We start from the raw sequence: 13,519 nt of genomic DNA, 5'->3' as shown, positions 1-13,519 counted from the left end.
GATCTGGGCTGTTGCAATTTCAGAACACTTGAGAAAACAATCTGGCCAGCAGAAAGTTAGTCCAAGCTGACAGCAGTCTTCATTTTTTTTTTTGGAATCCAGTGGAGAACTTCCCTGGTTCTGAAAGGGCCTGACCCAGGAACCTCTGAGGAGTTATTTCCACTCGCTGGAGAATCAAAAACAGGAGTGTGTAGTCTCTGACTAATGCAATGATGAATTAAGAATGAGAAAAGAAGAAATTTCTTAATGTAAAGAGTTGTGAGTCTTCAGAGCTATCTACTCCAGAATAGATGCTCCATCATCGAGTACATTTATGGCTGTGTTGGACATACTTTTGTATTACAGGAATTGATGGATTTGGGGTGCATGTTGAATTGGTGGTGTTGGACTCCAAGATTATCCATGATTGTATTGAATGTTAGAGCAGGTTTGGCAAGCTATGCGTTCTTCTCCTGCTCTTACTTCTTGTTCTTGTATTGCCATGAATATAGTATCATCCTCTCTGATGTCTCTCCTGCAGTGTTGTCCAGTTGTCTACCACAGTTACACACAATGGATATTGATTTTCGCATTAAAATGGCTTACTGGCTGAAACAGGCAGGAGGTCCCATATCTTTGCAAATGAGGCGATAAGCTTTTTTTTGAGGTTGCTCCCATATCTTGAAGTCAAAATTTGCCATTATTTGATCGCCTTAGTAAGATAAAAGAAGGCTCGAGAAAGCCTGTGCTGCAGGACGTTGTTGCTCTGATTGAGCTTTGGACCTAATTTGAATTTTGTAGGAATTGGTGGGATGCAAGTTTCTCTTCTATCCTGACAACAAATCCTCCATGAACTGAGATTGGACAGTCTCAACCCAGTTTCTAGTGGTGTTGAACTGCAGCACAAACTGAGTCCCAATTTATCACTACAGGAAATTGGTGATCTCTCAAACTCTGCTTTTTTGAAAAAAAGGGCTGTTGTGAATAGTTGAGAAATTCATATTCCATCATAGAGCCTTTCAGCATGGAAGCAGACCCTTTGGTCCGACTCATCCATGTTGACCAAGTTCCCAAACTAAACTAGACCCCTTTGCCTGCGTTTGCCCCATATCCGCCTAAACCTTTCCTATTCAAGTACCTGCATTCCACATTTGAACCATCCTCTATGTGAAAAACATGCCCCATAGGATCCTTTTAAATCTTTCTTCTCTCACCTTAAAAACATGCCTTCTAGTTTTGAACTCCCCTGCTCCTCATGATTTAAACCATCAGTAAATAGCTTTATCTGAGACACACAATGGATAGAGTAGATAAATGTGTCTCAGTTTAATCTGTCATCTATGAGCATTCGTGTTGAGATGACATGATAAACTTGAAAAAAGTGCTTCATTCCCCTTGAGTGCAAAATGCAACGTAAATTTGAACTTAATTGTTCAGTCTCCTTTGATGTCTGAATGAATTGCTGATCAGTAGGTAATGGGAATATACCACCTTCCCACCCCCGGCCATATTCAAGGAAGTTAACAGAATTAGCACTTTGTAAATGACCTGGTATATGGAGGGCAAAGTAACCAAGGGCTTCTCTGCTCTGTGTCCATTGTATTCATATACTCCCCCTTATATGCATTCATAATTTATCTACATTTGCTGTCAAGCTTGATGCCAATCAACATTTTGCCAAGTAACTGAGGATGATCAGTGGAAACTGTACCCCACAGGGTATTGAAGAGAGATTTTTTTTTTCCCCTGTGTTTTACCTGGGGAATGGTAATTTCTCAGGTGCAGAGCAGAGACAACAGAGTTTTAGACCCATTTTATATCAGGTTTCCATGCCTTTTGCATTGTTGTGAGTGTTTGTTATTCCCGGTGTAGGAACAACAGACATCAGCAAATAAACATTATGGGAGCAAAATAACAGTGCCTTGTTTTGTTTTTCTGTTTGAATGCGGAATGTGTACCTATTAGGAGTGATGTCCAAAATAGGTTGGCTTTATGTTCACCCAGTACTGTAGCAGTGGTTGACTTTCTGTCCTTGTTGATAAATGCCTCTAAACTTTGAAGAGTGATCGTCCTAGGGTGTGGATCTAATCCACAAATATAACAAGGTTGAGTCATTAGATGTCTGTCACCTGAATGGCTCCAAGGTTTATGAAGAGGGAAAATGAGTTCTAGCATCTTTAGAAAAGGGGAAAGAAATTGAAGGGAGTGAGGAGAAATTGACTTCCTTTAGCCAAGCATTAGAGTTCTACAAAATCTGTAAACAGTAGAAACTTTCGGTCATACAAGCTTCCAAAATGTCATAAATGCTCCAGCTAATGCAGTGCTTACTGAATAAAGGTAAAAGCTGTAATGTTTCAAACATACTTTGCATTTTATTTTTTAAAATGTATATTTTAAAATTTGATATACATGTTTAATGTGGGTTTTTTTCATGCAGTGAAGCCCTCCATGTTGTTAGATCATCTTGTTTCAATTTCAATGTTTAATTGTATTGATTCCTCCATATCCACACAGGCTTCTTTGCTGATAGTTATGAATTTTCCAGCCAAGAAAACACCTGTGCCACTTTTTGGCCAATCAGATGGTGTACCTAATGGACATTGAGTAAGCTGCTCATTTAAAGAGCCAATACTGACATGATGGGCTGAAGGCCCCAGTAAAGCCTGGTGAAATCTGGAACTTGGAAAGCAGAATCTAGTTTCTAGGAATTTGTGCCTTTATTTAACATCTTACTAATGAATGATACTTTTTAAATAGTTTATCCACACACTCGAGAGTCAGAAAGATTTCTCAGCAAGAGAAAAAGTTTATTTTGCATCTTTGTTGACTATCGCTCTGCACGGAAAGCTGGAATACTACACCGACATCATGAGGACACTGCTGTTAGAGCTCATGGAACAATACGTTGCTAAAAACCCAAAGCTCATGCTCCGAAGGTATGCAGGGTTTGCATTTTAACGAGCAGAACATTTTTATTATTGTAAAACATCAAATCAATTGCAAAAATTTGTCAACCTGTCCAACTTAATCCTTTAAACCAATGGCATAATTCTAGTCAATCTGCAGTTTATCCCTCCAATGCAAATATATAAATATTTTGAGGTTCAATGTTCAGTACTCCAGAATGAATCTGATCAAGGCTCTGCACAGCTGAAACATCACTTTTTCACTTTTGATCTGGAATCCCATTAACAAAAAACAAATCTACATTAACTTTTCTTAATCGTACTCTGCTGTTGAGTGATAAATATCTGAATTTATTTGTCCTCCATAGCTAAGTTCATTACATCTGACGCTGGCATGTTGGCATTTTTTACAAGACTGAAATTTTCCATGCATCTTGTTTGCATTTTCTGCTTAACTTCAGACTTGATCTGCATAGTACTTCTTTGAGTGAGACTTAATTTTGAACCCTCCTGCTTTTCTATTGCATACCTGCAGATTGTGGGTCTTTAACTTTTTGAAATATTCTTTATATCTTTTGCAATTTTGTTTTAAATTTTCAACATGTCGTTTCTCCAGCAATTTCTATTTTTGGATGCCTCATCTTTTGTCTGCGATATGCAAACATAGCTACATTTCATTTTATATCAATGAATTAAAATGTTAAGATTGAACACAAAGAGTATGTAAAGGGTAATGAAGAGTTAATTCTGAAATTGATTTTAGAATGGAATGTGAGCTTTTGTCATTCTTTTCCATTAGATGTGAAACTGTCGTGGAACGGATGCTTTCCAACTGGATGTCTATCTGTCTATACCAGTTCCTGAAGGTAACTCTAAAAATTTGCACACACTCTGTTCTGGCTGCATGTTCATATTGTCTTAATGACTGAAGACTGTCTTTCTGCTTTTACAATTCAGGATTCTGCTGGAGAGCCACTATACAAACTTTTCAAAGGACTTAAGCACCAGGTAGAGAAGGGCCCTGTGGATGCTGAACTGAAAAAGGCAAAATATACACTAAATGACACAGGACTTTTGGGAGAGGATGTGGAATATCACGTATTGGTAAGTCCACAAGTCCCACAATCATTTCAATTGGTCAAACTACTCAACTTTAAGCGAAACATACTTTGTTTTTACACTAGAGCTAAAATGCAGATTAAATAAAAAGAATTTACTTAATTGGAATTCTATTGAAATGCTTAACAAAGTAACATGCATATTAACTACAGCTAATTAACTTTTCCAACATAGTAACATTCCATAAACACATCATTGGCAAAGGCAAATTCAGAAAGTAGATAGTCTCTCATGCAATTCTAGCAGCAGGAAGAGAACCCCAGCTTTTAGCTGTAACAGAGAGAGGAATAAGAGCTTCCACATCCAGCTTCAACTAAAAACTAAAACTACAAATTCTGTTTCTGAGAGAGCGTGACCCCACCCATTCATGCTGCTTCTATTGTTCCAACTTGAAAAAAGCACCTCAAGGTCTGAAGAGGTTTTTGCTTTATTGGCTTTAAGCAGATCTCCGTCTCAACCTATCTTCATGTAAAAATAAGGACAAAATTTTATTTATTTATTTATTTATTTATTTATTTATTGTCCTGTATATTTTGTCACAAAATACAGTGAAAAGTGTTGTATAGGGTCACCATTTTCCAGTGCCATCTTAAAACATGGAAAAATAAACCAAAACATATAGTTTCAAGGCAGAAAAGTAAAGTTCAACTTTAAATTCCTTCTTGTCAAGTGCTTAGCCATGGGCTTGGAGTGGCCAGCCATGAGACTCCTCAGTGCAGCACTGGTACAAGAGTCACCATCTCACCGCCATCACCACCACCCTGAGTTCTCAAGGACCTCAACAGTGCAGCCACTACTGATACTGCCAGGTCATGTACCAGCCCAAACTCAACAGAAAACAGCCTTTCTCTTTATGGACTGCAGGCAGCTGTGATCCCAGCGCGTGTCTCTCTCTTTCTCACATTTCTCTCTGACTCTCTCTCTCTCACACACACACTCTCACTCTCTCTCTCAGATACAATCTCTTTGCCCAGGTTTTTAACCAATTTGCCTGAAATAATTTAGCCTATCCTTTACAAGGCCAGCTGCTCTGCTCCTTGTTTTTAGATATTAAATGTGGCAAATGGATTTCACTAGCATTTGACATGTACGTCTGGCCCTATGGTAACCAGGTGATGCAGACTTAGCAGTATATCTCAGGCTACTTTCTTTATTACACATTTTCTTTTGAACTAGAGAGAAAATGTAACCATCTCATAAAATCTTGTATTCATAACACAATCTAATTTCCCACTTAATTGTTCATTCCAATTGCAGAGCACCTTGCAAACTCCTTAAAATTATATATTAATTTTTGGAGTGAATCCAAATGCAAATTGACATTTTGTATTTGAATTATTCCAAGATTTGAAATTGTGACCAGCTTTATTATGGAGAACTGAAGTTCCTTAGACCAAATATCAAATAAGAGGGCAGTATTGTGGAATTGTATGTTTATTTCATTTTGCTTCGTTTCCTTCTAGACTTTGAATGTCATTGCACAAGAAGATATTGGAGAATCAATGCCAGTGAAGGTTCTGAGCTGTGACAGTATAACCCAGGTTAAAGAAAAAATTCTTGATCAAGTGTACAGAAATGTTCCTTTTTCACAAAGGCCTGCACTGGATAGTGTTGTCCTTGGTAAGTTCTGGTTTACCATATTAACTAGTTGTTATTCCTTGTACCAATTTAGTACTCTACCCCAGTCTTGGCCTTGATCCTTTTCCCGTTCCTTTTCCCTTCTATCACCCTTCTTCCTATTCCTTCTTGCAGGCTTCATCTCTTTCTGATCTCTGTGAACATTGTTCTCTTCTCACCTTCACCTCCCACCATTGCAAAACTTCTACTTAATTGTATTCGAACCATTCCTGCTCAAAACAGTTGGGCCAGAGATTGTTCTTACTTACATCCCTGCTGTGACTTTCTGATACTAAATGCCCATACCTGCTCACCGATTAGGTAGTGATTCTTGTCAGGTGTTGGGTGGTACCTTCAAGGTTTTATTTAAGTATGGTCCTGCTGTAAGATTGGTAGGTCCTTCACTTTCTTGCCTCAGTGAGTTATTTGTATGCTCTTGGATTCCCCATCTCTGCAGATGTCAAGGCCATAATGTTTGTGGAAAACTGTTTATTTCAATAACAAGAGAAAGCGCTAAGTTTCTTTTTATCTTCACTTGCCACAGAATGGCGTCCAGGTTCTACTGGTCAAATACTTTCGGATTTGGATGTCACATCAGAACGAGATGGAAAATGGAGGCGTTTAAATACATTAAGACACTATAATGTGAGTAGCGTAAGCTTTTTGTATCTAACCATTGATAACATTTTGTTTTGGGTTGGCACGGTGGCTTAGCGGTTAGCACTGCTGCCTCACAGCACAGGGACCTGGGTTCAATTCCTGCCTCGGGCGAATGTCTGTGTGGAGTTTGCACATTCTCCCCGTGTCTGCGTGGGTTTCCTCCAGGTGCTCCGGTTTCCTCCCACAAACCAAACGTGCAGGTTAGGTGAATTGGCCATGCTAAATTTCCCATAGTGTTGAGGGATGTGTAGGTTAGGTGCATTAGTCAGGGGGAAATGTAGAGCAATAGGGTTTGGGTGAGTTACTCTTCGAAGGGTTGGTGTGGACATATTGGGCTGAATGGCCTGTTTCCATACTGTAGGTATTCTATATAACATTTCTATCTTCCACAATGTTTAATTTTTTAAACATTTGATTAGCCAAATGGACACTATGCGCAACAAATTTACCAAGTTGTCAAGCATATCTGTCTTTGACCAGAAAATCAATTATGAGTAAATTTGCACCTTGATACCTGCTTTGAACAGGGAGAAGCAAAGCAATGTTTATGTAGTAGTTAGCCACAATATTTTTGCACTAATGACATGAGTAGAGATTCCAACATTTCACTGACGTGTTTGCAAAGCAAAATTTTACCAACTGCTGAAAAAAAGATCATTAATCCTTAGGAGGCAGCGATAAAAATTCAGGTCCAAAATCCATAAATTAGGAAGTTATAGAGGTTGGGACTATGGATCATGAGCTAGAATACAAGTGTTGTCAAATAACAATAATCTATTTGTCTTTATGACTTGACTTTTAAGTCCCTAAACTTCTTTTAGGGATTGGTTTACTTAGTTGGCTGAATGACAGGTTTCCATCGCAGAGTGAACCCTGAGCATGGGTTCAATTCTTGCTCGGGCTGAGATTATCATTAAGGACTCTCCTTCTCAATCTCTCCCCTCACCTGAGGCAGGGTGACACTCTGGATAAACTCCACCAGTCACCTCTTTCTCATGAGAGAGCAACACTCTGGTCCAATAAGATTATGGTGATTTTACCTTTACTCTTTTTTTCTGATTAGCTAAAGGCTAACTCTAAACTTTACCTTTTAAAAAACTATCTCTCGTAGGATCTATGTTACATTTTTTAAAAGGTATCATTTCTATAGCTATCGCTGTAATTTTGTAACAGTTTAGCAATGATAGGCATTTTCAAAATATTGAACATCTGTTTGAAAGCTAATTTAAATGATGGTATGAGTCAGACTATTTTTAGTAATTGAAGGTCTAGGTTGGGTGAGAGTGATCTATTTGATGTTGTTAGAGCCCATTCGCCTGTTTGCATTCATGTGTGTTTTGTTTGGTAAGCTGAAAGAAGCGTGTGAGGCAAAAGTCCTGCTGAATGCCTATGGTTCACCTGCCTCTGTGCAAATTCTGAACTGTTAATCAGCTTGAATTGCACATGTCACAGCTTGATTTTCCATGCCGAATGAATCAGCTAGAGAATGGCCTCGGCTCCCTGGCAGTTTTCAGAAATGTCACTGCCCTCCACCACACCATTTAAAGAGAACTGAGGAGTGCTGCCGTGCTTGGCAAATTAGAAATAATAGAAGTTTCACAGTGAGCTGCAACTCGTGGTATACAAGACTTCCCATTAAATAAAAAAACTAAACTTGTGTTTTTCATTTCCGTTAATTTTCCTGTTTTTCAATCCCTACACTGAAGCAGTAGGTATTGTGTAGCACTTTGTGCAGCATTTTTTGTCCAAATATGGCATCAGTTAAAACCTAAGCTTTGCAAGTGGGTTGTAGTGTCTGATTTCCAGCAATCTCTACTCTAGACTGGCACTGGCTTGCCTTCATTGCTCAGCCCACTGAGTACAGAAGTTGGGATGTTATGCTGAGATTGTACAGGATGTGGGTCAGGCCTCTTCTGAATTGCTGTGTCATCTTGCTATAGGAAGGATATTGTTAAACTGGAGAGGGTCCAGAAAATATTTACCAGGATGTTGCAGGGAATGGACGGTTTGAGTTATAAAAATTAGGCTAGAAAAGGATGTAACTTTTTTCACTGGAGCATAGGAGGTTGAGGGGTGACATGGAAAGTTTATAAAATCACGAGTGACATGGATAAGGGGAATAGCAAAGGTCTTGCCATAGAGTGATGGGAGTTCAAAACTGGGGGCATATTTTTAAGGTGAGAGGAGAATGTTTAAAAAGGACATGAGGGGGGCAACTTTTACACAGTAAGTGGTTTGTGTGTGGATCAGCTAGAGGATGTGGTAAATGCAGGTACAGTTACAACATTTAAAAGGCATTTGGAGAAGTACATAATTAGGAAGGATTTGGAGGAAAATGGGCCAAATGCAGGCAAATAGGGTTAGTTTAGTTTGGGAACATGGTCAGCATGGACTGGTTGAACCAAAGGGTCTGTTTCCATGTTGTATGACTCTCTATGGCTCAGACTTCCTGCAAATCCTGGACACAGGTGAACCTCTGAACATTGTGGTCCTTCCAACCTTGGAGTCATTTAAATACAAGAAGAGTGTTTCACAGTTTTTGCTATGGAGCACTGCCAAAATAGGGATACAATTTTGCTGCAGACAAACATAAAGCCATCCACAGCTGGTTTAGACGAAGGAAGACTATTGGAAACCTGGAGCATCCATGTGGCCCATGTTATTAAAAAAATGAAACTGTATGGATGATAACATAGACAGACATACCTCCTTGATTTGCATCTCATTGTGACCATCCCATAGGATGACATGATGTCTGGTGTGGGTTCTGGCAGCAGGAAACTGGAGCAAAAATTAACTGAAGCATTCCACAGATCCATTAAAAGAAAGTTGATGGTGCAGGTGTAAAGAGCCATTTACTTAAGGCAAAATACTTGTGGGATATCTTTTGTACTTGTTTCCTTTCATGCATTATCCCCGTTTTAAATTTGTTCATGCCATGTACAATGAGACTTGTCATATTGCCGAGGTTTCTTAATTTTTAAAAACTAAAGAATTTATTGTACATTACTACAATAACATGAGCAACCGTAAAATGAGGTCACTAATTGAGAATTCTCCTCTTTCAGGTACGGGATTTCTCCACTCTCATTTTAGTAAGATCTTCACATGCACAGCAACCTGATGACCATCAGCAGATTATTCATGGAGAAAGTCAGTATCATTTTTACACTTCCAATTTGATAATGTCATGAAGCATTAACTGACAGAATTGTATTTCAATTCTAGTGCTCACATTTAAATGGGAATCTGATCAGAAATTACAATTTGATGCAAGGCTTTCTAAAAACGAATGTTAGATTTAAAATCAAAATCCAATAGGTTGATCTTTTACTTTCCTTGTGTATGAAGCAATTTGTGTTTATTTTGAGGTGAGAGATGTCAGTGCTGGATACGAAGCACTGTGTTGGCCTTGATTATTTGCAGTATAGAATTTTGAATAGAAACCCTCTAGCCTTCCCAACTTTGATCTTCAGGTAGTTTCTGTATTACTGTATATGTTAGACAGTTTTGTGTTTCAACTAGATTTGGATTGAGAGTATAGGGGAACACAGCCTTCCCTGACTGTCATCAGGTACCTTAGAAAGAGAAATTAGCTTTGAAATGTGCAAGTTTATTTTCCAGTGCCCTTTTACATAGGACCTGAGAGAACCAATTATGTAAAAGCCTTCATATTCAGTCTATTCTCCAATTACTCCAAGTGCAAATGTGGCTTCTCTAAAAAATGTTTCTTGAATACTTAGATGTACAGCACTGAAACAGACTCTTAGGTCCAACTCGTCCATGCTTACCAGATATCCCAACCTAATCTAGTCCCATTTGTCAGCACTTGTCCCCTATCCCTCTATTGAGGGGTGATATATATAAGACAGATGTCAGAAGTAGGATCTTTACTCAGAGAGTAGTAAGGGCATAGAACGCCCTGCTGGCAACAGTAGTAGACTTGCCAACTTTAAAGGCATTTAAATGGTTATTCGATAAATATACGATGATAATGGAATAGTATAGTTAGATGGGTTTCAGATTGGTTTCACAGATCGGCACAACATCGAAAGTCAAAGGGCCTGTATCGCACTGTAATGCTCTATGTTCTATAGCTCAAACCCTCCAACCCTGGCAACATACTTGTAAATCTTTTCTGAGCCCTTTCAAGTTTCACAACATCCTTCTGATAGGAGGGTGACCAGAATTTCACACAGTATTCCAAAAGTTGTCTGACCAATGTCCTGCAAGCTGCAACATGACATCCCAACTCCTATACTCAATGCATTGTCCAATAAAGGAAAGCATGCCAAATGCCGCCTTCACTATCCTATTTACCGGTGACTCCACTTTCAAAGGAGCTATGAACCTGCACTCTAAGGTCTCTTTATTCAGCAACACACCCCAGGACCTTACACTGATTTGCCTTTCCAAAATATAGCACCTTGCATTTATCTAAATTAAACTCCATCTGCCAGTCCTCAGCCCACTGGCCCATCTGATAAAGATTCTATTGTACTCTGTGGTATCTTCTTCACTGTCCAGTACACCTCGAATTTTGATGTCATCTGCAAACTTACTAACTATAGCTCCAACATTCACATCCAAATCATTTATATAAATAACAAAAAGCAGTGGACCCAGCACCGATCCTGTGGCACCCCAGTGGTCACAGGCCTCCAGACTGAAAAGCAACTCTCCAACATGACCCACTGTCTTCTACCTTCGAGCCAGTTCTGTATCCAAATGGCTAGTTCTCCCTGTATTCCATGAGATCTAAACTTGCTAACCAGTCTACCATGTGGAACCTTATCAAACGGCTTACTGAAGTCCACATAGTTCACATCAACCATTCTGCCCTCATCAATCCTCTTTGTTACTTCTTCAAAAAACTCAATCAAGTTCATGAGACATGATTTCCGACACAAAGCGAGGTTGACTAATCAGTCCCTAATCAGTCCTTGCCTTTCCAAATACAGGTAAATCCTGTCCCTCAGGATTCCCTCCAACAACTTGCCCACCACCAACGTCAGACTCACCGGTCTATAGTTCCCTGGCCTTTCCTTACCATCTTTCTTAAATAGTGACATCACGTTACCAACCTCCAGTCTTCTGGCACCTCACCTGTGACTATCGATGATACAAGTATCTCAGCAAGGGGCCCAGTAATCACTTCCCTAGCTTCCCACAAATTTCTACACCTAATGAGGTCCTGGGGATTTACCCACTTTTATGCATTTTAAGACATCCACAGCACCACCACCTCTGTAATATGAACATTTCTCAAGATATCACCATCTATTTCCCCACATTCTATGTCTTCCATGTCCTTTTCCACAGTAAATACTGATGCAAAATACATTTAGTATCTCCGCCACACCTCCCCCATCTCCTGCAGCTCCACACATAGCCGGCCTTGCTGATCTTTGAGGAGCTGTATTCTTTCCCTAGTTATCCTTTCTTCCTTAATGTATTTATAAAATCCTTTTGGATATTCCTTAACCCTATTTGCCAAAGCTATCTCATGTCCCCTTTTTGCCCTCCTGATTTCTCTCTTAAGTATACTTCTACTGCCTTTATACTCTTCCAAGGATTCACTCGATCTATCCTGTCTATACCTGACATGCGCTTCCTTCTTTTTCTTCACCAAAACCTTTATTTTTTTAGTCATCCAGCATTCCCTATACCTATCAGCCTGTCCTTTCACCTTAACAGGAATGTACTGTCTCTGGACTCTCGTTATCTCATCTTTGAAGGCTTCCTATTTTCCAACCGACCCTTTACCTGTGAACATCTGCCCCTAATCAACATTTGAAAGTTCTTTCCCTATATTGTGAACATTGGCCTTCCTCCAATTTAGAACTTCAACTTTTAGATCTGGTCTATCCTTTTCCATCACTATTTTAATACTAATAGAATTATGGTCGCTGGCCCCAAAGTGCTCCCCCACTGACACCTCAGTCACCTGCCCGGCCTTATTTCCCAAGAGTAGGTCAGGTTTTGGAACTTCTCTAGTAGGTACATCCACATACTGAATCAGAAAAATTTCTTGTACACACACACTTGACAAATTCCTCTCCATCTAAACCCTTAACACGATGGCAATCCCAGTCTATGTTTGGAAAGTTAAAATCCCCTACCATAACCATCCTACTATTCTCACAGATAGCTGAGATCTCCTTACAAGTTTGTTTTTCAATTTCATGCTGACTATTAGGGGGTCTATAGTACATTCCCAATAAGGTGCTCATCCCTTTCTTATTTCTCAATTCAACCCAAATAGCTTCCCTAGATGTATTCCCAGGAATGTTCTCTCTAAGTACAGCCGTGATGCTATCCCTTATCAAAAATGCCACTCCCCCTCCTCTCTTGCCCCCCTTTCTACCCTTCCTGTAGCATTTGTATCCTGGAACATTAAGCTGCCAGTCCTGTCCATCCCTAAGCCACATTTAACTAATTGCTATGATATCCCAGTCCCATGTTCCTAACCACGCCCTGAGTTCATCTGCCTTCCCTGTTAAGTCTCTTACGTTGAAATAAATGCAGTTTAATTTATGAGTCCTACATTGTTCTCTGCTTTGTTCCTCTCTTTCCTGACTGTTTGACTTGCTCCTTTTCCAAACTATAGCAGTATCAGATTGATCGCTTTCCTCACTATCTCCCTGGGTCCCAAATCTTCCCCCTGCCCCCCCAACACCCCCCACTGTACTAGTCTAAATCCTCCCAAGCAGCTCTAGTTCAAGTGCAATCCACTCTTCTTGTACAGGTCAGTTCTACCCCTGAAGAAATTCCAATGATCCAAAAATGTGAATCCTTCTCCCGTACACCAGCTCCTCAGGCATGCATTCATCTGCTCTATCCTCCTATTCCTGCCCTCACAAGCTCATATCACCAGGAATAATCCAAATATTACTACCCTCAAGGACGTCCTTTATAAATTCCTGCCCAACTTTATATATTTTTCCTTCAGAATCTCATCCTTTTCCCGTTCTATGTCATTAGTTACAATGTGTGCAATGACCTCCTGCTGGTCCCTCTCCCCTCTGAGAACATTCTGCACCTTCTGTGAGATATCCTTGATCCTGGCACCAGCGAGGCTACACATCATTCTGATTTTTTGCTGCTGGCTGCAGAAATGTCTGTCTGTGCCTCTGACTAGAGCACCCCCTGTCACAATCGATCGCTTAGAATCTGACGTATCATTACTTTAGAACCATTCCCAGTACCAGAAACTTGACTGTTCATGCTACGTTCTC

General features: G+C 39.8%; 1 protein-coding gene across 7 annotated transcripts in view; it reads left to right on the top strand.

Annotated features, from left to right (window-relative positions):
• The window catches only part of LOC122561761 (plexin-B2-like), a 261,412-nt gene that overhangs the window by 236,530 nt on the left and 11,363 nt on the right, over nt 1-13,519 (top strand). For all 7 annotated transcript variants that reach the window (XM_043713877.1, XM_043713876.1, XM_043713879.1 and 4 more), the window contains 6 exons: nt 2,737-2,915; nt 3,685-3,751; nt 3,843-3,989; nt 5,468-5,624; nt 6,166-6,266; nt 9,350-9,434. In XM_043713877.1, the coding sequence (XP_043569812.1) occupies nt 2,737-2,915; nt 3,685-3,751; nt 3,843-3,989; nt 5,468-5,624; nt 6,166-6,266; nt 9,350-9,434 (736 nt within the window). The remainder of the gene's footprint in view (nt 1-2,736; nt 2,916-3,684; nt 3,752-3,842; nt 3,990-5,467; nt 5,625-6,165; nt 6,267-9,349; nt 9,435-13,519) is intronic.

The sequence above is a fragment of the Chiloscyllium plagiosum genome, chromosome 23, assembly GCF_004010195.1.
Source record: "Chiloscyllium plagiosum isolate BGI_BamShark_2017 chromosome 23, ASM401019v2, whole genome shotgun sequence".
Lineage (NCBI taxonomy): Eukaryota > Metazoa > Chordata > Chondrichthyes > Orectolobiformes > Hemiscylliidae > Chiloscyllium > Chiloscyllium plagiosum.
This window is presented reverse-complemented; position numbering and strand designations above follow the sequence as displayed.